This window comes from Barbus barbus (genome assembly GCF_936440315.1).
Source record: "Barbus barbus genome assembly, chromosome: 23".
Lineage (NCBI taxonomy): Eukaryota > Metazoa > Chordata > Actinopteri > Cypriniformes > Cyprinidae > Barbus > Barbus barbus.
Window position 1 is genome coordinate 16,250,262 of NC_136751.1, and position 27,758 is coordinate 16,278,019.

The 27,758-nt window shown below is 36.1% G+C and overlaps 1 protein-coding gene across 4 annotated transcripts in view; it reads right to left on the reverse strand.

Annotated features, from left to right (window-relative positions):
• The window catches only part of LOC306842846 (pleckstrin homology domain-containing family A member 7-like), a 102,070-nt gene that overhangs the window by 46,537 nt on the left and 27,775 nt on the right, over window positions 1-27,758 (reverse strand). For all 4 annotated transcript variants that reach the window (XR_013781788.1, XM_079373986.1, XM_079373985.1 and 1 more), the window contains exon 4: window positions 2,839-2,922. Coding sequence is in view for 3 of the 4 variants with exons in the window: in XM_079373986.1 (XP_079230112.1) it covers window positions 2,839-2,922 (84 nt within the window). In the remaining variant the exon portion in view is untranslated. The remainder of the gene's footprint in view (window positions 1-2,838; window positions 2,923-27,758) is intronic.

Consider the following 27,758-nt stretch of genomic DNA (forward strand, 5'->3'; position numbering starts at 1 on the left):
ATGTACTTCCCATCCATACCTGAAGATCAGGTTGCCTAAAATATAACTGATGCAATCTGACTGTGACTGAGTCTCTGGCAGTTATGTTATTTTTAATTAAAACTAAAACTATTAATTGTTTTCTGTAATTGAAATAAAGCTGATGTAAAATAAATATAAATATTAGATTTAAAAAAAAATAATTTGAAATGTTGAATTGCCAGAAATAGCCTCAGCAGCTAACTGAAATAAGTAAGTTTAAGCACCAAAATAACCAAAACTGAAATAAAAATATATTAGCTGGAAATAAAAAAAATAAAAAATAAAAATGACATAAGCATATAATAAAATTACTAAAACGTACACTACTAACATAAAAACAGAAAATAAAAAAATAAATGCTAATTCAAAATATTAACTAATACAATACTAGTTCATAACACCAAAATAAAACTGGGATATTCTGATGCTCAGATATGTCAAGGGGCCTCTGGGGCCCCATACAGGGCCTGTGTACCGTCCCAAGCCAAATGAGCCCTCTCCATGTCGCTATGATATATTAGATATGGCTAGGGTCACTAGAGTCTGAACAGTCTGTCAATATAAGAAGTTATTGCATGTTTTCTACCAGAAAACTGCATGATTTCTTAGAAAAGTAATAGCATTCTGTATGTTTGTAGTAAAAATACTGCAAAATGAGTTCTGTTTCCAAAGTCTGTTCACCAAAAAGTTATACCAAAGTTTTAAACTGGATTCAGAATTATAAAATGTGTATAATAAAATGTCAAAAGATTCAAAAGTTCTTCCAGAACAATCTGTCCTCATATTCTGCATATTGTATAGTAGTTTGGTTATCGTATGATCCCTACCGCACATATTAGATCTTTCCAGCATGTGCCTGGTCTGCTTACATACATTAAGAGCCAATGACACATTACTTGCGGTTCTCAGAAAGCCTCATGCACCCACACAGCTGTTAATGAGATGCATCCATTAGGACGTGGAAGCCTCCCTCTCGCAGACAGACGCTAAGAGCAGCCCAGTCTTTGTAATATGAACACTAATATGAGCTGCTTTTAGAGAGATCCAGGTTAAATAAGAGCAGTGGGTAGCTGTTGAAACAATGCTCTAATGGCAGATCCTTCTCTGACTAGAGCTGTTGGATTGTGTAACATTATTATTAGGTTCCCTAACATAACCTGAACGATATTGCTGTATCTCTTAACAACATTTAATGACAGGCCAAAATTTAAGTTTGTCTTTGATAAGGAATACGACTGAATGAATCTCTTGATGAAGAGCATAACAACCCAAGTGCCCTGTGTGCATGTTTGAGAAAACAGACAGCTGTAATATAAGTTACAACTTGACAGCACCAAGAGCGGATCTGAATGAGTGAGACTATTGACAAATGCCAGTGGAGACATGTGATACTTAAGTCAGCTGTATCCTTCCAGCTCTGCATCTGCCAACATATAGATCATGAACATGATATATCATAACCGTATGATAGTACTGATTTTTTAAAATGCCTGAAAAGTATTTTAAGCTCACCAAGTCTGCATTTACTTGATTAAAATATAGTAAAAACAATAATATTGTAAAATGGATTTATTTACTATTTAAGTTGGTTAACTGTTTTCTATTTTAATATTCAGTAGTCAACATTTGAATTAATCAAAGTTGTCCTAAGACAAGAATGCATTTTGGTTTTGATCCACTTCAATGTTGACTAATAGATTTTAAATTATAATCTACTTCCGTGAATTATCAGCAGCCATTACACTTCTCACATGATCATTTAGAGATCATTTTATGCTGATTTGATGTCTAAGAATTGTTGATAACAGTTATGCTAATTAATGAAAAACATGATAGGTTTTATCCAGAAATCTTTGATGAATATAAAGTTAAAAAATAAAAAATTTTGTAACAATGTAAACAATCCTTACTGTCATGTTTGATCAATTTAATGCAGTCCTTGACCCTGACCCCTAGTATTTGAATGTTAGTGTATCAAAATAGGAAATACTCCTAGTTAATTAACAGTGTTGGGGAAAGCAACTTTTAAAAGTAATGCATTACAATATTACGTTACTCCCTAAGTTACAAGTAATGTGTTACGTTACTTCTGCATTACTTTTTCCTCATCTGTGCTGGGCTTACTTTTTTGTTTTTAACATAAAAAGTTATATTTTTGGCAAATGCCCTTTCAGACCAAAAGTGAAGTTAATAAAGCCTCCGTCTGTACAGTAGTGGATTCAGCTTGAACAAACCATTCAGCTGTGCTGCCAGTCAATAAATGGGAAAACAAAGTAACTGGCATTACTTATTTGAAAAAGTAACTTATTTGAAATTTTCTTGTGAATGAATAAGTAATGCATGACTTGTTACTTAAAAAAGTAATCTGATTAACATGGGTTACTTGTAATGCATTACCCCCAACACTGTTAATTACTGATAAACGTCTATTAACTAAATAAGCCAATTATGCAGCATATATTATCAGCTTTTAAATTAATTAATAGTTGGTAATGTTACCATTTAAACCCTCATCAGGTCAAATTTGACAAATGTACCCTGTGATTTATTATTTATAACCATTACAGGGATGCATTTAATCTTTAAACACAGTTTTGAGAGAAAATGCTGCTGGAATTATTTTGGTCCCATATGCAATTCACTAATGCTTAATAAAAGCCCTTATTGAGCATGAGACATGTAGCCTGAGCTTTTCAGCGTATGAAGTCTCATTATTTCATCTAGAAACCAAACTCAAGAACTAGGCTGCTAGTTGAGACAGAACATAAATATAACCAAACAAGAAATGGCCTAGACATGTCAAAAGACAATACTTACTGGTCCTGAAGTCTGAAATCAGAATTCTCTGCAGAGATCTGGCCTGTCACTGGATGTATGAATGTAGTCGTCCTCTGGTTATGGCTACAGATAAGACAAAAACAAAGCGCATTAGCATGACGATTATTACGCTTCCCTGCAGCAAAAACGCAAATCACCCTCTGAACATCGGCATAATCAATGCCTTAGATTTTCTCAGACATGTCCATCACAAAACAAATCACACACACCAGTGATAATCACTGGTGTTTGACTTTTTAATCATGTTGTTTACACAGTAACCAGTGATTAATGCAAAGATACAGTACAGTATATAAGCTAATGTCATCTATAATAATACAAATAGTAAGAAAGAAACGTATAACTAGAAAAGATTTATACTCTAAGTGTAACATAGTCTGAGGTTTGACAACATGTCAGCATGACATGTATTTCCAACATGCCTATTTTAGGAAACTGCATCAACATCAAGAGTGGTCTGTTACATTTGAGGGGGACATGACTGCACAGCAGAAATACGCTGTGCACCATATCAACCGAGGCATTAAAGTGCTTCATGAAATGAACAATAAGAGACTAAATAACTGTGCTTGCATATGTAATCAAAGTTAGGCTACAATCTATGTCTGAGCTGATAAAAAGCACCTTTCAAATTGGTTTAATGGCTGCAGAGTGTTGACGAAAGATGTTGTAACCAGGAACCAGTGACTCTGAACACCGGATGTCTTGTTTAGTCACTGACAGAAAAATTATGCCCTGCTTTATTTCTGACATACCTGATGCAGTTGCGCTACTTCCGACAACAGGACAAATGGATTCAGAACATTAAGTGTAGATAGGCTCAATCTGCTGCCACTTGGCACAGCACAACATGACAACGGTCATACCCGGTGTGGTACACACATACACATATAAGTAGCATTCTGCAAACTCAAACTGTGTGTAACTTCTCAACACACGTCTCAGAACACTAACTGCTTCTATGGCAACTACAATGACTTTAGATGGCCATATGGGTGCAATAGTGCCCGTCCACTTTTTCTACAACTTTGGTTCCTTGGATCTTAGCATTTATCCTAATATTTTTCCTATTAATTAAAAAAAAAGTGTCTCTTATAGAGTTATAAGCAGTGAACGACACCAACCAGCTACGAGGTGAAGCAGAACTGGAATCTATAGTAGACGGAAGCTAAAGCATTCTTTTGATGCAATTTGATTGTCTCGATTCTCTGATTGGTGGAGGTTTATCTGCAGAATCATGGGTAATGTAGTTTTTAACGAGAATTCTCACAGTTAAACATGATTTTTTTTAAAAAAGACAAGAAAAAATAACAGATGAAATAATGCATCTGGTGGCTTCAACAAAAGCATATACCATTTATTAATAACCTTGTTACACTAACCTTGTAGCTCTTTAAAGGTTTCAAAATCAATTCTCCTAAGGAGAAAATTAATGGGATTTTTACTTCCGGAAACACAATGTTTCTTGTATATATAAAATGATATACAGTAAGATTATGAAGGAGCACTGTTCTGTTGTAATAAAGAGCCAAGAAAAATTCAGCCTTGGATATTGTAGTAGTATTTAACATAGCACAGGAAACTCACTGGTCTCTGAGCGATAAAGCATGTGGTGTCAGACATGACTCCACCACCATCAACTCCCACACTATGTCCTGAACGTTTGGCAGACAAACCATGCAGAACAGCAATAGTAAGAGCTCTGAAATTATAATAAATAGCTCACAAAATCAATTAATAAATAAAAATCAAATTTAAATCAAGTACAAGACATGAAATGTAGTTTCTTGGCATTATAAAAATGGGTGTTGATTTATTTTTTTCCCTCAAAATACAAGCTATTTTTTAAATGGATACAAACTGACCTCAAAGCCATGAATGTAATACACTTCCAATCTGAACAGGAATGCTTTGAAGTCATGAGGCATCATTTCAACTGCAGAACACACTGGTGTGCATCTAGAGTGTAAACATGTGAACTTAACACACTTTTACACTTCCACTGAGGCAGAGAGAGGTAAAGGTGATGTCAGAGCGCATTGTTTCCTTTCCAGTCACTCCTATATATTTAAAGACCATAATTCACTGCATGGAAATGCCACACAGGTTGCAGCGACTATACAAGCTTTACGGTTGTTTGTAATGGAGCTCTTTACAATTCTGGTTGATAGCCTGCGGTAAGTAAAGGATTTGTGTGCACAAACATGGTGTGCATCCTTGACAGGAGCCCCCCGGATCTCTATAATCACCACACCTGTTTAGATTCATGTGATCATGTAGAAATACTCGCTATGTCTTGCTGCAAAGCTACATTAGTAGTTCCATCTTATCTTATACATTTAGGTAGGGCTACTCCATTATGCAACCATTATGCTCCATTAACAAACTAAAACTAAATAATTATCCAAACGAAAAGGCTGCGATTTAATTAAATATATGTATGTGCTGCAAGTTTCACTATGAAGTGCAGCTCTATGTTCTTTTACAATTTTTTTATTTTTTTTTATTTTACAGTGAAATATTTTATTTAAATATGATAGTAATCATTTCCTCCAAATTAGATTTTTCCTCAGATTGTGCACATCTACATTTAGGTTTGGTCTCGATATATGTATGATGTTTCATTAACAAGGTTCGGGAGAAGCACGATCAGATAATCAGTCTGGCCCAGGTGGAGCTTGTCAACTAATCACCTTAACAAGCACATCAGGTGTATATATACAGCCAACTCACCTCTGAGACCCTCAAGCAAACTTGGCACAACACAAGCTAAACTGCAAGAGAAAGACAAGGACTATAAATACAAATGCATTAATTTATCTAAGGATGCAAGGCTATATCCAGCTAAGTAGTGCACGTCAGATGACTGCGTAAATGTGAAACAAATTGTTAAAAGGCACCAATCTCTCAACTGAACAGACAACTCGGCCCAAAGTGAAGGATTTATCTATATGTTGCTTGGCACAAGCCAGCTGGTATGTTTTACAGCTGCGAAATGAATTGCCTTGAACCATTATTTGTTCACTGGGTGTGTAAAGGTGGTGTCTATTTAAAAATGTTCAGATGAGCTATGTTTAAACACCGGAAGCAGGTTGAAAAGCATTTTAAATGGCTCTCTCATTGGGACAAGGTCATTCCCATTCACATCACACAGAATGAGGGAGAGAGATGAAATTTACAGAAAGCTCAGATACAAATTTCATCTTCTGACATTTAATGCAGGTCCCCTGATTACAATGAATCACCATATAATCAGTTAGAAATCCCACACACTGACCCAGGGTCAGCATGCAATTTATGCTATATAGTGCAGCCAAAACTGTTTCATATGAAAGCCATTTAATAGAATGTTACAGGCTGATTTATTGAGTAGTTTCATTATTGCATTTGACTAATATTATTAGTGACATTAAAAGCTTTGTTAAACTTAAACTCACATTTCTCAGAAGCACATTAACAGTAAATTAGCTGAAATTAAAATTTAACTAAAGCAAGCCTGAACTCCACACCCTGCAAACCACCTTTAGAAAACATGTTAGTGCAGCTTGTTTACCAGTAAGCTAAAACTGTACTTAAGAGACCCCATTACTCCACTGAGAGCATTTTCACAATGGTGAACATGACCTGGTCTCCACTTACAATCAATAAGCGTCCCTCTGATGCTATATACAGTGTTACAGAACAGCAGCAGGCTTTTGTTTACCTGTCTCTTCACGTCTTAGGCTTCAGCGCTCTGTCTCTGTTGCCGGGGCTTTAAAGTGTCTAGCTCTCTCGTATAGTTGGGAGGGTAAAATGTCAGCGGTGTAGTGGTGTCTTGTGTCAGTGTCAAGGCACTGAGAGAGACGACCCCTGAAAGGAGCCGCTAGAGCTTGCAAAGACTGGGAGGTAATGACCCTTCTGCATGTGTTATTGGTCAAACCTTCATACTTGGAACATACACTAATACCACTCAAAAGATTGGGGTCTGTAAGATTTTTTAAAAACTCTCTTATGCTCACCAATGTTGCACTTATATGATTAAAAAATACAGTAAAAACTGTAATACTGTGAAATATTATTGCAATTTAAAATTACACTTTTCTGTTTTATCATACATTATAATGTAATTTATTTTTGTGATGGCTACACAACAGCCAGTCTGCAGTGTCACATGATCCTTATTATTATTATTATCAATGTAAACAGTTGCTGCTTAATATTTTTGTGGAAACCATAATACCTTTTTTTCAGAATTCTTTGATGAATAAATGTTCAAAAGAACAGCATTCATTTAAAACAGTTCAAGTTTTTTGGGAAAATTATAAATGCTTATTAGCATGCATATGACTAGCATATTGACTATTTATTAGTAGTTACAAAGAACATATTAACGACTTTATACAACAATTTCTTCCCTTCCATGTCAGTCGTCGCAGCATGTTCATGAGTGAAAGGTCTTATGCTTTGGAACGACACGAGGCTGAGTAATTAAAGACAAAATTTTCATTTTTGGGTAAACTATCCCTTTAACAACTACCTTACTATTAATCAGCAATAATCAGGAGTTTATTGGGGCAAAAGTTGTAGTTAATAGTTAGTTAATAGTAAGGGCTGGGCCTTAAAATAAACTGTGACCAAAAAGACTTCGTCTGAACAATAGTCTGTGTATATTAGAGTTTTCTACAGAATACAAAAATGCAAGAATTTCATACTAACTGAGCTTTAATGATAAGAATTTCTCTCAAGCAGAGAGTGCAAAATAGTTTTTAAAAAAAGATAAGATGAAACCTTAAATTTGTCAAATGTGTTTCTTGTTATTGTCTTTATTTCTGGGGATTTTGTTGAAGTGTTGCTACTAGAAAAACAGCCTTATATTTCAGTCCATTTATTTTAGACAGTCTTGTTCATCTGACAACTTAAATGCCTCTAACAACATAATGACAAGCATTGCCACATAAAAAACACAATGAATAATACAACGCATGCATTTGCATGTTGAATGCTCAGTGGCAATGTTTGCCAATGGTTTGCAGTGTTGTGATGGCTTGCTCTCAGTGTTTTCCAAAAATGGGTTTCCTAAAGCACCCGACCACTGTATTCAAAACATGCCAAAACAGTGGTCAATGCAGCAGCAATTCATCGACATATTGAATTTATTCAATGCAGTTAGTACCAAAATGTACCAGTATTTACCAGCAAAATGGTTTGTACACATTTGTTTTTTATGGGAAAATGTCTATTAGGAAATGTAACGTCAAGCTGAACCGTATCTTTTTGTCTAAACTGTTCATCATAACCATAAACCATTCAGTGCCAGCTGTTGCATACCAACTGTTTTATCCCTCAAGAGCAAATTCTCACCAACAGATTACTCATTAAATCTGTCATTGGAAAGGTAATGAAAATGTTGCTGTCAGCACTGTGTATGTAGTAACGGGGGCGAGTGAGAAGAGGCTCTATGAAATGGGACGCCACATTTAGCATCATAATTCTACAACTGTCTTAGATACACTAGACAGCAATCATGTATTTACTAATTGAGTCTAGTCAGGGAAAGGACACAGAAGAGCTACTTAACACTAGAACCGCCACGGGGTAGATTTTACCCGTGGCTGTTTTTCCAATGTACATAACAGATTTTCAACAAAACATTAAAGTCTCCCATTCATTGACTTTTACTAAAATTATGTAATTTACAATCCAACGTTGTTAAAAATGATCTAGATTTAACCAGATCAAAAAACGGAGCATTTATACCTATCACCGCCGTGCGGGTCAAATTTCCCCGATATATAATGCATGTATTTTCGTGCTGTCATTTTCTTGGCACTTATGCTTTAACATTGTACATTTCTAGGCAACACCTTTCACTCACTGATTTAGCAGTTATCAGTTTCAGAAATAAAGTCAAAACGACTAAAAGAGGGCAATTTATGGAAGGTAGGTATTAGAAACACTAAATGCCATGAGTGATGGAGAGTCTGATGGTTATGCGTCCTGGGTCGGCTTAGCATCTGACGGCTCATCTGACAGTGATCCAGACATCATATTTACATGTTTTAGCCTAACGTTACTCATAATTGGTCAAACTTTGGTTTTATTATTTAATTTTTGTCTTGACATATCGTTTATTGTTTGCTACTGTGTTGTTATTTATTCTAGTCTGACCGTTTCTTGAAGAAAAAAAATAACAAATCCGATCTATGATGTAATGAATAAAAAAAAAAAAAATTTATTGATTACCCGAAGTTTATTGGTGTTGTTCTCTTACTCAAATTATAAATGATATAACTAAACAAATTAATAATTGGGCCACCAATTAATAATTGGGTGAAGCTGTGTGCTTTAATTTGTCATAGCATCATCCTATACAGCGTGGTGAATTATAATTGCTCATTATTGTCTATTTTAGTCATTTAAATAACATGGGTTATCCTAATATATTGATCAATGACATTGTATTATAATATTACAACACCCTAATATTTACTACCTTCTAATTTTCGTTGTCAGTGCAGGCTTTTATATTTAAGCTCACTGACCATATGGATTAGTGTAGGCTGCATTAAAAAGTCTTGAACATAAAACAACAGGATAAAAATATAGTTGACAACTAGACATAATCATTTCATGACTCTAGACACTTCTTTGTGAAGACAGTGGCATAATACAGTGAAATAATATGTTCTTTAGCCATATAAAAACAGTTGCCATGTGTGTGGGTAAAATGTACCCGCTGACGCTTTTAGGTATACAGCGACCTCTGGCGGTTCTAGTGTTAAGGTGTGTTGGTAAGGCAGGAGATTTGGTCTATGACCTTACTGACCTTTAGTCTGGTTGGACGATGTAGCTAAACATGTCTTGATATTTTCTTGATACTTGTCATTAATTACGCATGTCATTGCAAACCTGTCAGACCTTAGTTCATCTTCAGAACACAAATTAAGATGTTTGATGAAATCCGAGAGATTTCTGACATTCCATAGACAGCAATGCAACTACCACGTTCAAGGCCCAGAAAGGTAGTAAGATATTGACAGACTATTGAAAATAGTTCATGTGACATCAGTGGTTCAACCATAATTTTATATACTTTAATACTTTCTGTGCACAAAGAAAATAAAAATAACTTTTTTTTAAACAATTTCTTCTCTTCCCTGTCAGTCTTCGACACGCGTTCAGGAGAGTACCACGACGCATGCGTGTGATTCTGCAGATGCAGGAACCGGTGTTTTGATGCAAAGAGAGGGATGTTGAATAAAGTCCTTATTTTTGTTTTCTTTGCGCACAAATTTGAGTGGCATTATTGGAAAGTGGAAGCGTTTAGGAACAGCAACAACACGGAAGACCAGTGTAGCATCTGCTTATGATCCTTGATGGTCATTGTGGCTTTATGTCTTAAGAGACCCCTTTTAGCCTTGGACATTGGCTAAATAATTCACAGACCTGGCCCCACATTCTACATTTATATGGCTGCTTAATTGCCAGTGGTTGTAGAATTGACTATCTGTTCTCTCCATCAGACTTCAAACACATTCCAAGAGAACTAAATGACCCTTGGTACCAGGCCTGGCTGACCAGTGGAATACCTCCACGAGTACAACACACACACAACACACACGCATAGAGAGATTTCCTTTACTTAGACCATAATTATTCAGTTACAAAGGTATCTGGTATAGGCATGTGTTGTTTGTATGTTTCCTTATTATATTAGCCTAGTGACCACTCGTTATTTGTATTAGTAAGCTGTAAACACTAATTTTCAAGTGTATGAATGGATCTCTGGTTTAATATATGTTAAATGTCTCTTTCTTGATATCAGAATGACTATTTAGACGCGCTTCTAGGCTTCGACCCCTTTTGATTAAGGTGATGTAATTCTTTGATGGTTCTAACAGGTTGTGTTTAGCTGATGTGCAAGTCCTGCTATTATGCTCTCTCTCTTGCGCACGAGCGCGCGCTCTCCATGCCTTCCTTGCATTGGCATCTAGGAAGGTATCTTAATGTGTGTATGTTTGTGTTTAGTTCAATGTTACATGTTCCCCTTGTAGTGTAGTTTAATAAACATCCATATGTATTCACACTTGGTTGTCTGTGTCTGCGGCTCACAGAACGAGGTCACTTTAACATTCCGGTTTTGTTACATGCTAATGAGCGATGTACTAATAAGGAAATAATTTTTCGTGACCAGAGAAATAATTTTCCTTAGAGTCAATAGACGATTTAAACTGTCCGTACTGCGGACAAGCAAATCATTTTATTGTACTATTAATGCTACAGTTAATTCCTGAAATTAATATATAATGGATAACAACCCGTTATGATAAATTATGTTCATCTCACTTTGAGCTAATTTGCTACACCAGGTAAAGTTACAGAGCGGAGTCACTGAGTGCTAAGGGGCATGGTGTGTAAAAGTCACCAACGCTCTGCTGATTCCATAGCTTCCACTGACATTAATATCAGCACAAAAACTGTGCTGCAGGAGCTTCATGGAATGGGTTTCCCTGTGTGTAAAGTGGTGTAAAGCACACCACCACTGGACTCTGGAGCAGTGGAAACATGTTCTGTTAAGTGATGAATCGCACTTCTCTGATTGGCAGTCTGATGGGCGAGTCTGGGCTTGGAGGATGGAATCATTTAAAAAGGTGATTATTTTTGCCCCCCCCATGAAAAAGGCATGATCTAATTAGAACAGCTACTTGCTTACTACAAAATCAACTGGGGTTGTCACTAATGATTATTTTGGCAATCTAGTAATCGGCCGATTATTCTGACGATTAATCAAGTAATCTTTTTGTAGTAATAAAAACAGACCCAAGCGAATAACAGATTTTAAAATGATTTAAAATACATATAGCAATGGGGTAATACAATTTTTTTCAAATAAAATATCAAAAGCAAGTAATCATATGGTTTTATTGAACAATAGAGTTAAAATACATAATGATCAACAATCTAATCATAATCGTAATTGAGGCCCCGTCCACACGGAGACCCATTTAGCTGTATACGCAAAAATTTTGTATCGGATTGGCGTTTCGTCCGGAAGGATCCAGCATTTTGGGAGGCTGAAACCTCTATTTTTTGAAACCGGGTCCTAAAGTGGATGAATCTGAAAACTACACTCTTGCATTTCCATGTGTCCAGCCAATACATATATTTTGTGAAACGATGATGTCATCACCCCACGTCTCGCCCCTAGTCAGACACCGCTACGTCACGTAACAGCAACAAAAACATGAACAAACACTGAACGATTGTCTTTTTAATAACTATCATTAACACAGATTACTAAATGTATTGTTTCATGTTCGTTTGTATACCGCGCGCAAGGTTTATGCTCATAGTCCAAGTCTTCTTCTCCATTTTTAGTGCATCTCTGTGGCAGAATTACAGCGCCACATACTGGTCTGGCATGTATACTACATCGTTTTGTGTCGGTTTTGTGGTTTTGTGTATACACAGATGTATTTCTTGAGACGAGGGGAAAAAAAGATTGGATAGGGAAAGCTCTGGCTTCGTGTGGAAGTAGCCTTATGTACATTAAGTATTATATCAATATACAATACAACCAATAGCCTGACGATTGTTTTTACACTTTACAGTGCGATCTAATCCTTGTTTCATATTGACTAAAAAAACATTCAAATATCCACTTAATCTTTATTATTTGGCCAATTCTTTTATGACAGAAATGCTACAGCCACTGTCATTACCGGACATCAAAACATGAAAACTCCGAGCGAGGGTTTAAACATTTATTGTGAAGTCACAATGAACAATTAGCATATTTAGAGAGATAATAATGCATCATGTGTTGGCGTAGTTTTATAAATGTACCTTAGAAATCTGATAGAATGGTGCACAATGTTCCTAGATCAACGTTATATGGAGATGGTTCGTGCATGCAAATGATAACTGAATGTGTTGAGTAGCATTTACTGTGAACGGAGCCACTCTGAGCTTCACATAACCTAGACTACACACATATAAATGGAGTGCATATTAAACCTGTAGAGAATATATTTATTTTATTTAATGACAGTCTTTGTGAATTCACAAAAGCACTATACTTTATTATGACTTTAAATGGTTTTAATATTTCATGCAGCCTTAGAAAACAGTCTAAAAATGCTTTTCATGGATTCTTGTACATGGAATGCGCCACTTCCGGTATTTTGCCGATTAATCGACACAGGCAAAGTGCATTCAAGGGTTAAAAAAATAAAAAAATAAAAATTAAATCAAGGAATTTTAACAGCACTAAAATCACTCATCTAGTGACCACTTACTGTTTTTACCAAAAGAACAAAAGTAACATTTAAAATCATTTATTTAAATGTACCAATATAAACATGACTTCAAAATGATACAAAAAATCCAATCTACCTACAAAAAGTTGAGGTAGTTTCAACAACAAAGGGAGTTCTTTAAAGAATAAAGAAACGCATATAGAAGAAATGGCAGGTCTATTGGTTTTAATTTTAGCCAATGCATTATCCCATCCATTGCTATGGTTATCACTGTCAATTATTGCATTTTTGGATTCAACCCCGCATATAATTACTGTATGTTTGCCAATCCAAAAACTCTGCAATGTAGTTAGGAGCATGAAAACTTTAACTTTTATTGAACTTGTTAATGGGTTACATAGAAAGAGAACCAAGAGCATTCCCTTTACAATCACTGAAGCTGTAACGCAATTGCAGAGCAAGCTCACAGAGTTCTGTGCTTTCCCAAAAACTTTACTTCTAATTAAAGTTGCTGTCTACACTGCAAAATAAATCTCTTATTTACATTGTGTCAACACTTTGATTATAATTAAAGGGTTTGTGATTATGTAGAACTGAGAATACCGCTAGAAACGCAGGAGTTTCACTGACTTGAGTAACTTACCCACCACTGATTGGTCGTTGCGTTCTTGTGTTCAACAGACATGTCTGTGATTGACTACAATGTTTAACACTGCAAAGCACATTATCACAATATTCACGATACTCTCTAATTTAATATCGTCAGCATAATTAACATGCTAATATTCAATGTATCACCCAGCTCTAATTACGTCCAGGCCTAGATTTATACAGTCCCGCTTAAATGTGGCAACATTCAAAATGATGGCAGTCATTAGCATGTGTTGGCGGCTAACACTTCCTCAAATCACAAAATCAGTTTATCAGTCAATTGCCCTAAAGACGACATGGAAAAGCCACTTCAACCATCAGGCCAATGACCTCTCCGAGAGGTATGAGATGAAAAATGTCTCCACCTGTCTTTGAAGACAGATAAAGAGCAATCTGTTCAGTATCTGAAAAAGACAAGTCTTTGAAAACACATCATGAATATGATGACAATCTGAGTGGCTATATGGCACAAATTTATATCTTGACTGGTCAACCCATGACACTTATCTCAGTTAATGTCTACTTTAAATCCTGCCATTTGATACAGAGGCATCACAAACCACTGTCATGAAATGAGCTCATTCATGGATAAATATAGATGGCAATTTGACGTAGTCCATCATGCAACTTGGAGATTTTTTGGCAGCGTGCAATGAGACTTTGAAGGCTGCTTATCTCCGAAATCGATTGCGACAGTCAAAGAGGCAGGACGCTGGAGAGAGAAAAATGCAAGAGGGACCAAAAAGAAGATCAATCAGGCAGGATGAACACAGCTGGAATAAGAAGTCACTTTCACATGCTGTTATTTATGACCTTCTGCTTTAATACTGTGGTCTCATTTAACAACTAGGTATAAGATCAGCTACTTATAAGCCAAAATGAAAGCCAATAATGTATATTAGTGGTACACTCGCCGCTGGTGCGCTCCGCTGTGCGTGCGCTTTGGTCGGCGCAGCAACTAACCGCCCTCGCGCAGCGCAAGCCATTGAAATGAATGGGTTTCATAGCGCAGCGCATGCCGCGTCCTGTGTGAAAGGGCCTTGAAAGGGCCTTTACGCCGTACGAGTCGACGTCCACCAGTGAGTTCTTAAAAATAAAACTACACTTTCCAAATTTTTTTGTATTATGATGTTTTTATTTTTCTGAGAAATTCTTGGTTTTCACCGAACCCGTAGTCATATCGTATCGTATCGATATCGAGATATCTGGCATGAAAATCGAGATATGAAATTTTGTCCATATCGTTCAGCCCTATTAAAGGGGTCATCGGATGCACATTTTACACAAGTTGATATGATTCTTTAGGGTCTTAATGAAAAGTCTAACATACTTTGGGTAAAAATTTCTTAATGGAAGTGTAAAAAAACTTCTCAGAACGCTGATCTAGTCCATGTCGCTTTAAATGCTAGTGAGCTCTGCTGACTCCGCCCCTCTCTTCCGTGGAGTGACGAGCAGACCATAGATATGTGTAGATTCCCTATTCGACTGATCCAGATACGTTGATGCGTCAGCCATCTCGCATTCACCATAATAATCAATGAATATTCAAAGATATACAAGCGTATAAATTGCTGTTGTAGACGCACACAGTTAATGCGCTCAAATATTCATAGACCGTTCCAAAAATGGTGGATGCTTACGTATCACCGGCAAGGGATAGAAGTATCGCTTTTTATTTTAGTTCTTTCATTTATATGTTTATTATTGAAATGTTGTTATATGCATGTGTCAATTTAATTTAATTTATTTATTTTCTTAAATATGTGGGTATATAGTATAAACTTTTAGTTTTAGTTACTTTTTCTTATTTGTAAGTCACTTTGGACAAAAGTGTCTGCTAAATGACAAAAGTAAAGTAAAGTAAGTAAAGTATCGCGGCTCATAGAAACAGTCCATAATGAGGCATCTAGGTATATACACTGAACAAAATTATAAACGCAGCACTTTTGTTTTTGTCCCCATTTTTCATGAGCTGAACTCAAAGATCTAAGACTTTCTATGTACACGAAAGGCCTATTTCTCTCAAATATTGTTCACAAATCTGTCTAAATCTGTGTTAGTGTACACTTCTCCTTTGCCGAGATAATCCATCCACCTCACAGGTGTGGCATATCAAGATGCTGATTAGACAGCATGATTAGTAGGGGGTGTAACCCCGGTGTCCTGGCCAAATTCCCTCTACTGGCCCTTATCAATCATGGCCTCCTAGTAATCCCCATCCACTTGATTGACTCACTCTCTCCTCTCCACCTGTAACTGATGTGTGGTGAGCGCACTGGCGCCGTTGTACTGCGGCTGCCGTCGCATCATCCAAGTGGATGCTGCACACTGGTGGTGGTTGAGGAGAGACCCCCACATGATTGTAAAGTGCTTTGGGTGTACGGCAATACACAATAAAAGCACTATATAAATGCATCATTCATTCATTGCATAGGTGTGCCTTAGGCTGGCCACAATAAAATGTGCAGTTTTACTGTATTGTGGGGGGTTCCGGGGGGGTCCGAAAACCAGTCAGTATCCGATGTGACCACCATTGTCCTTTGATCAAAAGCAAATGAAACAAGCAGATCTTTAAAAGTCCTCCCACTTACAGGTGCATCTCAATAAATCAGAATGTCATGGAAAAGTTAATTTATTTCAGTAATTCAACTCAAATTGTGAAACTTGTGTATTAAATAAATTCAATGCACACAGACTGAAGTAGTTTAAGTCTTTGGTTCTTTTAATTGTGATGATTTAGGCTCACATTTAACAAAAACCCACCAATTCACTCAACAAATTAGAATACTTCATAAGACCAATAATAAAAAAAAAATGTTAATTGTTGGCCTTCTGGAAAGTATGTTCATTTACTGTATATGTACTCAATACTTGGTAGGGGCTCCTTTTGCTTTAATTACTGCCTCAATTCGGCGTGGCATGGAGTTGATCAGTTTGTGGCACTGCTGAGGTGGTATGGAAGCCCAGGTTGCTTTGATAGCGGCCTTCAGGTCATCTGCATTGTTGGGTCTGGTGTCTCTCATCTTCCTCTTGACAAAACCCCGTAGATTCTCTATTTAGTTCAGGTCAGGCGAGTTTGCTGACCAATCAAGCACAGTAACACCATGGTCATTGAACCAGCTTTTGGTACCTTTGGCAGTGTGGGCTGTTGCCAAGTCCTGCTGGAAAATGAAATCAGCATCTCCATAAAGCTTGTAAGCAGAAGGAAGCATGAAGTGCTCTAAACTTTCCTGGTAGATGCGTTGACTGTGGACTTCAGAAAACACAGTGGACCAACACCAGCAGATGACATGGCAGCCCAAATCATCACTGACTGTGGAAACTTCACACTGGACTTCAAGCAACATGGATTTTGTGCCTCTCCACTCTTCCTCCAGACTCTGGGACCTTGATTTCCAAATGAAATGCCAAATTTACTTTCATCTAAAAAGAGGACTTTGGACCACTGGACCCATAGTCCAGTTCTTTTTCTCCACAGCCCAAGTAAGACGCTTCTGACGTTGTCTCTGGTTCAGAAGTGGCTTGGTAGCCCTTTTCCTGAAGACGTTGGAGCTGGGTGACTCTTGATGCACTGACTCCGGCTTCGGTCCACTCCTTGTGAAGCTCTCACAAGTGTTTGAATCAGCTTTGCTTGACAGTATTCTCAAGCTTGCAGTCATCCCTGTTGCTTGTGCACCTTTTCCAACGCAAATTCTTCCTTCCAGTCAACTTTTCATTTAATATGCTTTGATACAGCACTCTGTAAACAGCCACACCTTTCAGTAATGACACTCTGTGACTTACCCTCTTTGTGAAGGGTGTCAATGTTCGTCTTCTGGATCATTGCCAAGTCAGCAGTCTTCTCCATTATTGTGGTTTCAAAGAACAAGAGATACCCAGAATTTATACTGTAGGGATGGTCATTAATTGAAACTCAAATGTAAATATTCTAATATTTTGAGATACCGATTTTTGACTTTCATCAGCTGTAAGCTCTAATCATCAAAATTAAAACAAAAAAACTTTTGAAATGTTTTACTTTACATGCAATGAATCGAAAATATATGAAAGTTTCATTTTTGAAATAACTTACAAGGAAAAAATGAACTTTTTCACGACATTCTAATTTATTGAGATGCACCTGTATATCCACAAAGGTAGAAAAAGATTTCTTTCAATTAGTTTTCCTTTGTAGGATTCCAGCACATGATATCGAATAGAGAGTAAAATAAGGCTCCCGTGGATGAAACAAGGTTCAAAAGGTCTTTTCAATTAACTTTCTAACCCCTCTGTTAAACAAACCGCTGTCTCTCCCTGTCTATAATGTCAAGGATAATAAGACGTATAAGAAGTAATTCACTAGCCTATTTCACCTCAGAACATCAGCAGAAGAGAAACGTCAAGGAATTCAATAGCTCAGATGTCTGGAAAAATGAGATTAACCCACGAGTCCTCTCACGCATCAACAGTGAGCAAAGTGAGCCTTGAAAGTTATTAGAAGAGAAAGTATAAAGATAATCCTTTGTCAATACTTCCGAGAGCAGAATGTCTTGAAAACGATCAGAGACATATAGACTGTATAAATAAATGACTCACTTCAGAATCAGCCAAACAATGCAGCCAAATTCTCACCAATTTTTATCATTAATATACAGTATGCCCTGATGTCACTTTACAGATATGTAGGTGGAACAATGTTAACTAACAAAAAATGACAAGAAAACGACACCATTTATATTGTTACAATAGAGAACATTGGCCATAGGTGCAAAGATGATTGACTTTGGGTGTAAAAAGACAATACCCAATGCCCTTGTCATATTTCTAGTGTGGGAATATCCCTTTCTCTGTCTTTCACTCTAATAGCCTATCAAATTTCTGTGAACCTGACAAGTCATGGGAACATTAAAATATGACCGAAGAGCGGTTGAGTGTAAACAGAACTGCTCTGAAGACACAGTATTCAAATGACATGTAAAGCAACTTTACTCTAACTGAAATGTCTCCCAACTGGACAAACTGGAATGACATGTTACGCTGGTTAACAGATTAAAAAGGATGTTAGTTCTCTTCTGGAACAACGTTTCACCTGTTGTCAATAATTGTTAATACATCTAAACAAAACTCTTATATTTAGTATAGTAATATGTGAATAACTCTATGGGGAAAAAAAACTGTTATCAGAAGGAAAAACTCTAAACATAGATCACATACCTGTCTGCAATTTCTGGGCCAATTTCTAAATTAATTTCTAAGCCAAACTCTATTCCAGAATCTCATTCTCAGCAGTCCATCATCATTTTAAAAATACTGAAATATCTGTCTTGATTGGATATTGCCATTTTCAATCATAATAATGTATGTGACGTGACATCTTCAGAATGAGAAAATAAACTAGATTTTTATATTTTCTGAAGAAAATGTGCCACTTGCAGAGACATACAGTAACTACTGGATTGTTTTGCCCATAAGACATTAGCAAAATTTTGTTTGTCAAAAAATGTCCATTATTCATTGTCAGTAGCGTAGCAATGTATGAAACACAGCTCAGTCGCAGCTTTCTGTTGGTCAATGCAGATAATTCACATGATCACTTGAACCCTATGCAAAATCTGTGTTGGGAAATCTTTTGCCCTCGAGTGAAATTCACGACCCATCGATTTTGACCATAAAAATTCACAAAACAAAGTAAATGTGACCGGAAAGATGATTTTTCCAATGTGTAGCCTCAGAGCAAGCATATGCAAAACAGTGTTTGAAACTTATTAGCATTTATCTCAGAAAAAAAAAAAAACAGTTGGCACTTGTGGCTGCAGATTTGTTAAACCCTGATAAGGAGCCCAGAAGGCGTGAACAGAGTAAAAAAGAAAAAACATACCACATCTAATTGAGCAGCTTTGAGTCTGTTCATATTCCTCTGTGCTTTACTGACGCTGTTGAGCTGCATAAAACTGATACTTGATGTCTGAAGTAAAAGCAGAGGCGGAGGTCCACTGAGACCAGAAGAAACATGGATCTCAGTTTAAAACAGTCTCCAGCTGCCCGAGGCCCAGCGGTGTGGCCCTTCCTCTCTGTGAGAGATGTTGTTTTGTCATTGTGGAGGATGTAAAAAGAATCAAGAGTGCTGCTGCCGTGGCCTACAGAAGGTAAAATGAGGCAGGAAACAGGTAATACGGCTCTTTGATCCATGCCTTTTCCATCTGACCATTTGTTCTGCTAAAATCTATTGTTCCCTCTTGATTCAATCTGCTGCCTGTATGAGTCACTGCACTCATGCCCACACACACACACACACACACACACAAAAATACATGCACCGAGAGAGACATATATACACACACACACACACACACACACACACAGAGGAAGGGCAGATTATGTTCACCCAATGATGTGTGGTATTGTAATATCCCTAATCATTGAATGTTTGTTTACATGATGAGTCATGCAGACCTGACTCTAGGTTTGACTTGCCTAAATTTAGCTTCCCAAAATAGCTTAAAATTCAGGCTGGTTTGAGACTGAAGGTCACAGGTTATTTTTAAGTATTTGTTGGGAAATAATGAGGTCAAAGGTCAAAACTAAAGTATAAACCCAGTAAATCAAGTAAGGTTGGGTGATTTAAATATTTATTTTCGTCAATAAATTTAAATCTGTAAAAAAAACAACTTGATATTTTTCAGGTTTTTGATGCTACAGTATATTACAAATAGACCACTTGCTCGGAGGAAGCATCATGAGTAAAATACAATAAAAACCTAGCTGAATATAATCATGTTTAATAAAAGAACACAAAAATTATATTTAATAAGTTTTACATTTATATGCATAAGGATGTTTAGGGTCAGTAAGATTTCTTTTTTAATGTCTTTTGAAAGTTGCCTATATTTGATCAAAAATAGTTCAAATGTAAAATATTGTGAAAAATTAGCCATTCAGTGTCTTTAATGTCACATGATTTTTCGGAAATCATTCTAATATGTTGATTTGGTGCTCAAGAAATATTTTTTATTATTATCAATGTTGAAAACAGGTGTAATGCTTAATATTGCTTAATAATGCTTATATAATATATGGTGATACATTTTTTTTCAGGATTGTTTAATAAACAGAAAGTTCAAGCATTTATCTTAACAAAATGTTTTTGTTTTTTTTTGTCACTTTTGATCAGTTTATTGAATCCTTGCTGAACAAACGTATCTATTTATTTCCAAAATAAAATAAAAAAAATTGTACTGAATCTAAATTCTGAATGGTACTATATATTTTATATATCTAAAAAAAATAATAATAAAAAATAAATAAATATATAAATACAAATATATTTATATATATAAAAAAAAATTATATATATATATATATATACACACACACACACACACACACACACACACATACATATATACACACACACACACACACACTCTAAAAAATGGAGCTATATAGCACTAAATGTGGCTCTTTGGCTCGTAATCATAGGGGAACCACTTTTGGTGCTGTATAGCACCAAATCTTGGTGCTTCAGTGGTTCTTCAGCGGTTCTATAAGGTGTGATTAAGGTGCTATATAGCACCACTGCTGTACAAAGAACCTGTTAAGCCCCTTTAAAGGTTCTTTACAAGCCAAAGAACCATTGTCGGTGCTGTTTAGCACCATTTTTGTAAATATGTGCAATATGGCACCTCTTATGGTTCTAAATAGCACCATTTGACAAAGGTACCTTTAAAGATATGGTGCTATATAGCACCAAAAGTGGTTCCCCTATGATTACGAGCCAAGAAACTCTTTTAGTGCTATATAGCACCTTTTTTTTTAGAGTGTATATATTACATTTAATACAATAGGCCTACAGTTTCTGAGTAATAACAAATTAACAAATTAAAATTATGAAGTCAAAATTGAAAAGAACAGCTTGAAACATTAAACATTTATATCACAAGTAATGCCCAGCCTCCTGTTGACTAAGATATAAATGAGTGTTAAAAAAAGCTGCACTGATTTTAGTTATCTAATTGTCTCTGCAATAGCTAGTTCAATGATGTGCATAATGAAATTATACAAACACTTTACTGGACAGAGAATGAATTGCTAGGATTATTTTATTTTTATTAAAATACAGGCTTTGAAATATCATATTATTCTGATTAATTCAAGCAAGCAATGGTTTGGTCTGTGTGGGACATATTTTCCCAATCCAGTACCCACCTGCTCCCTCAAGTTTCATTCCCTTCTCCAACAGAATTTTATTCCTGTTCCACCTGCTGCCGACTTGCACACCTAATGATTTTAATAATGTTAGGCCTCGTTCCAGCAATCCAGAATTTGTGAATCTGTTTAAAATCAGATTATTTTTTTTTATCCGTTTAAAAGAAACTGATTTGCAAAAATGTATCAGACTTGCCAATGCTACAGGGAACCGAGAAATGTGCTTCCCAGATGAATTATTTAGAAAAAATAACAAAATAACAGACAGCCTGCTCCAGCCAACAACTTAGTTATACTGCCTGCCCACAACTAAAACATTTTCCTCACACCACAACAAATGTAATCAGGTGTGACCTGAGGAAATTCAGAACTCTAGTGCCATTTCCACAGCAGACCTCAATAACAAGTTCAAGAAAATACCATGGCGGTTCACAGAAAGTCTCCAACAACATAAAGCAACATTATTCTCAAATATACTCTGGAATTTTCACCACCCACCATGACATCTGAAATTATTCAAGACATTTACAACAAGCTCTCCCCCTCCATTTCTCTTGGTCTTCATGAGAGCCCTGTCTTTGTCTGTTTATATTTTCTCTTGAGCATTATATTTGTATTTAGGCAATTCAAGTAGGAGTCTCATCCATGTTCTTGTATATGGCAGAAAGACATTAATTAAAAGACATTAAAGAAATATATTATATCAGCCCCTGAACCCAAACACCTGGTGCTGATCCACACACACACACACACACACACACACACACACACTCTCACACCAATGTTATTTTTAGACCTCTCTCATCCTACAAAGACAGATGATGCTCATTTCATTATTCTGCACAGCTCAATTCACATCAGTGTCAATTGAACTGCTGCTGGCCTTGACTTTTACAATGCCAGATTTACATTCTGTGATTTCGCACAAAGCTAAGAGAGATTATAATGGATCTCTCAATTAAAGATAGAAACATTCCTCAGCTGCAATGAGAGACCTTCATAAACGGCTAACATGAATTAATAATAAAGGTCTTATGCACATACGGTACACACATTGACAGACGGGGCATGTTAGCAAGACCTATGCTGCTGCCCAAGTCCCTTGTTGAAAAGCGACATTTAAATGTCACTTGAGCTGTTTAGACTAAGGCGTGAGAAATTTAGAAAATGAGGAGGTATTTATTTCAGTAAAAATATTTAAACATCCTTAAAGCAAGATCAGTTTACTACCATTCAAAGGTTTGCGGCTGGTAGGATTTTTCAAATGTTTTTGATGTTTTTGAAGATTCTTGTGCTCACCAAGGCTGCATTTCCCATCCCAAGATGGTGAATTAAGAGATCTCTTATGTGACTGTGGATTTTCTAATTTAGCTTTGTAATAGGAGATGTTAGATTAGCAATTTGTACATTTTAAATATTGGTCTATTTTGTTTTAATTGTTTAACTATACACAACAACAGTGTATAGTTCTGGTGTATAGTACCTATACCAGTGTATAGTACCAGTGTATAGTATCTGGTGTATAGACTACTTTTTTCATTGAAAATATATTTTTAATTAACGTTAAGCTAAAATAATAATAACATTATTATTATTAATAATAATAATAATAATAATAATAATCAATAAAAATCCAGGACAAATACTTGCCAGTTGGTAAAGAAAAATGCATTTAAAATAGGGCTGTCAAATCGATTAATCGTGATTAATCGCATGCAACATAAAAGTTAGTGTTTACGCAATATATGGGTGTGTGCTGTACATAAATATATATATGTATGTGTGTGTATTTATATATATACATAAAAATATATACAGTACACACAAACTATTATGTTGGATGCGATTAATCACGATTAATCGTTTGACAGCCCTAATTAAAAATAAACTAATTGAAGAAATAAACTTAGAAATAAAGTGTCCTAATAAAGTATTTTATGTAATTTTGCTTTTTGAGTAAATGTATATTTTTTAATGCTTTGATATTACTGGACAGAACACAAGACAGACATACAGAATGGTGCAGTGCATGCATCTTCCGGTCATGTGATACATGACGTTGCTGCTAAAGTTCCCAATAGGCACATTTCAAACATTAAAACACTCATTTAGTCCTACCTTACATGGTGGTTCAGTCCCAAGCAGTACCGGAAACAGTTGCTTAGCATTTTTTACCCCTTAGTGGATTCAAGACAAAACAAATCCCTTGCTGTAGCATCTAGGGTCCTCACATAGAAATAAAAATGTTCCAGTTCACTGGCTGGATGTCCACTCATCACAGAGAAAGAGACACGAATGAGTCTGAGGCTCTCACAAATCACATATCCACACATCTGGATCATCCCTCTGATCTTTGATCCTCTCAATCTTCTGACAGCGCTGGATAAATCACGGAGCCACGTCAGAACGTAAATTACAAGGCAGGATCCAGCTCAGATGAGCGTGGGACTTTTTTTAGCCCTCTTTTGGGGTCTCAGCGTGGCCTCTCTGGGACCCATGCTGAAATGTGATTGGTTCGTGCCGAGCCTAGAGAAGCAGATGCGCTCCAAGTGCAAATTCTGCTTTTTTGTAAATGGCACAGATAATCACAAAAAGGACACTGCTGTAAGTTTTGTCTCAGATTCAAGATCTTTTCGTGAAGAGCTGCATTTATAATCAGCTCTGATATTACACTGCATAATAGAGGCCTCTGTGTACTGCACGATGAAAATCAAAGAGCAGTCTAGTACACTTAACAGACGGCCTGATTGATTATAAGTGAACGTGTTGGTGTGGTGTGAGGCAAGCAACTAATGAAACTGTCAATCAATTAAAACGTACAGGTAAGTTATGAATCAGGACTTGAATCCAGACAATCTGCTCTTTCACTCTCACCTGCTGTGTGAGCCAATCCAGTCACTGCAATACAGAATAATCACAAGTGCTGCATACATCCATACATGCAAGGATGCATGTGCACTACACATTAAAAATATTACAAGAGCACCTTTTGAAAATCAGGATTTGACTGACATCACACACTACCTTGCATATAGAAAGATAATATGTAAAGCTGTAATTGTCCTGTTTATTATATGGATACTTACCAAAACAATAAATAAATTTTCGTGAAATATTAGTAACACTTTACAATAAGGTACCATTAATTAATGCATTACTAACTGTATTTATTAATCTTTGTTAACTTTAATAAAAATACAATGATCACACTTTTTTAAAGTCCAATTCTTGCTATTTTGCCCCAATAAACTCCCAGTTACTACTTATTAAGGTAGTTGTTAAGTTTAGGTATTGGGTAGGACTAGTAGAATATGGTCCTGCAGAATTCTGAAGTACTAATAAATAGCCAATATGCTCGTAATATGCAAGCTGATATGCAACTATTTAATAGTATGAATTGGTCCTATACTAAAGTGTTACCAATACCGCCTTTCGTTGTTAGTTCATTTTATCCATTAAATAATATTAACAGATACAACTTTTGGTTTTATAATGTATTAGTAAAGGTTAAAATTAGCATTAACATTAACTAAGATTAATAAATGCTTTGGAACTATTTTTCATTGTTAGTTTATGTTAATTAATGTGGTTAACTAATGTTAAGTGTTACCTGAATATTGGGGATAATATTGAGTTAAAATGATTTTATTAAGTTGGGGGGGGACAGACCATGGAGGTTTAAAAGACATGAAATGGAAGACATTGCTTGCCTGGGAAAATGGCCAGTTAAAGGGATAGTTCACCCAAAAATGAAAATTTGATGTTTATCTGCTTACCCACAGGGCATCCAAGATGTAGGTGACTTTGTTTCTTCAGTAGAACACAAACGAAGATTTTTAACAGTATTTATATAATTTTTTACCTTTGATCAGCCGGCTGTTGTGAACGCACTCAGGATAGTTGGACATTGCGGTGGATCAGAGGTAAAAAATTATATAAATACTGTACAGTTTCTTGCACAGACCGATTGTTTCATGTCTTAAGAGCTCAATGTATCGTCACGGGCCGCAGGGTTTAATGTGGTTTTGTCTTTGTGGGTTTTTTTTTTACTCTTGAAGCCGTGGGTCCCATTGACTGCCATTATATGACTGACAGACTGTAACGATTTGAGTTAAAAAGTCACCTACATCTTGGATGCCCTGGGGGTAAGCAGATAAACATTAAAAAAATATATATTTTTGGGTGAACTATCCCTTTAAACAGTTTAGCCACAATTACGCTAAATTAGCTATTCACAGATTTATGCAATTAACCAATCAGAATAAGTATTCCAGTGAAATAATTAATAGCAACAACTGATAATTATTGTTTTTCACATTACAAAGTTTTATCTGCTAAGCCCAGCTAACCTTACCAAAAATCAACTAACTAAAACTCAAACAAATAAAAATAAATTAAACACACAGTGGCTGAATAAGTGGTCATGGTCAGTTCTGGCCTTGTACAGACAGTGGAACCATATGTGGAGCAGATTAAAACACTGTTTATGTATAATCCAGATGATTCAATAACTCCACAACAACATCAAGGTTGACTGAGTGTCCACCTTCCATTGTTGAAGTCAGGCCCAATTCAAAAATGGACAATATTCAAAAATTGAATTTTAAATTGCATGTTGAAGGGAAAACCATGCAATAAAAACTTTATTCCAAGGCCATCCACATCCATTCATTCTCCAAACTGCTTGTCCAGGGATGCTGGAGCCTAAAAGCCTAGAAATACCACTTAACAGAGCAGATCATTATGATATTGATTTTATGAGATTATAAACATAATGCAAACCAAACACAATAATGGATAGTGCATAATGTGTAGCATATTGTTATTCTATTGTTAACTGAGATACATTGCCATTGAGACAAGTCTCATTTTACAATATATCTGCAATTTCAAGCTAGCTAAAATTCACCCATTTTTGAACAGCAAGAATGCATTACAATGTTTTACATGGAAGCCTATTGAGTACAATCACTCAACCAAACGTCACTTTTACCAAGTAGACAGTAAAATTTAACAGATTATTGTGAGAATGAACCGTTACTCAACATCATCACATTTATTAGCTGAATCAAAAGCAGGCCACTCTCATATGTTGGTTTAACAAACGCTAAAGAAGTAGGTCTTAATAGGATTCAGCTTTATAACAGCAAATATAGTTATAGAGTTTTCCAGTAAACAGACAGGGAAAGAAAAAGGAAAACACATGGGCGGTTATTAGAGAAGCAACTCATAATAATGGGTTTGGTATAATTACCTCAATGCAGGAATAATCATAAAACAGACTATAATAAAGCAACCCCTGCTGCGCCTCAGAAAGGACACTAAAATACAAACAAATTAGAGGTAGTATTTCCATTGATTCATGAGAAATGCATCCGAGCCAAGGGCCTGCAATGAGTAAATAATGAAAGAACAATATCTGTCCTTTCTGAGCTATTAGGAAACACTAAGTTATGAGAAAAGTAAACACACTTGCAGAAGTATTTGGCTTCAAGATAGGAATGCTGCAGCTGGTATTCAAGAAATACAAAATCTTCAGTCAGGAGGACAATGAAATATGGAGGCATGCTGTCTGACTGTGAAGCACACTATACAACTTCACACAGAGATAGAAGGAAACTAAAGCAACAGCGAGTGAAGTATTTATGACATGTTTTCATGCATTGCATCTTCACTTCCACAGAACTCGCTCGACTGGCGAGTTCAACAGGACCTGTTGGAATTCCTCAATGTCTTGACATAAATAAAGCAGTAAATTCATTCTCATCTCAACGTAATCCCTGCCACAGACGCACGTGGTTTAGATTTAATCTAGTATTATCCAAC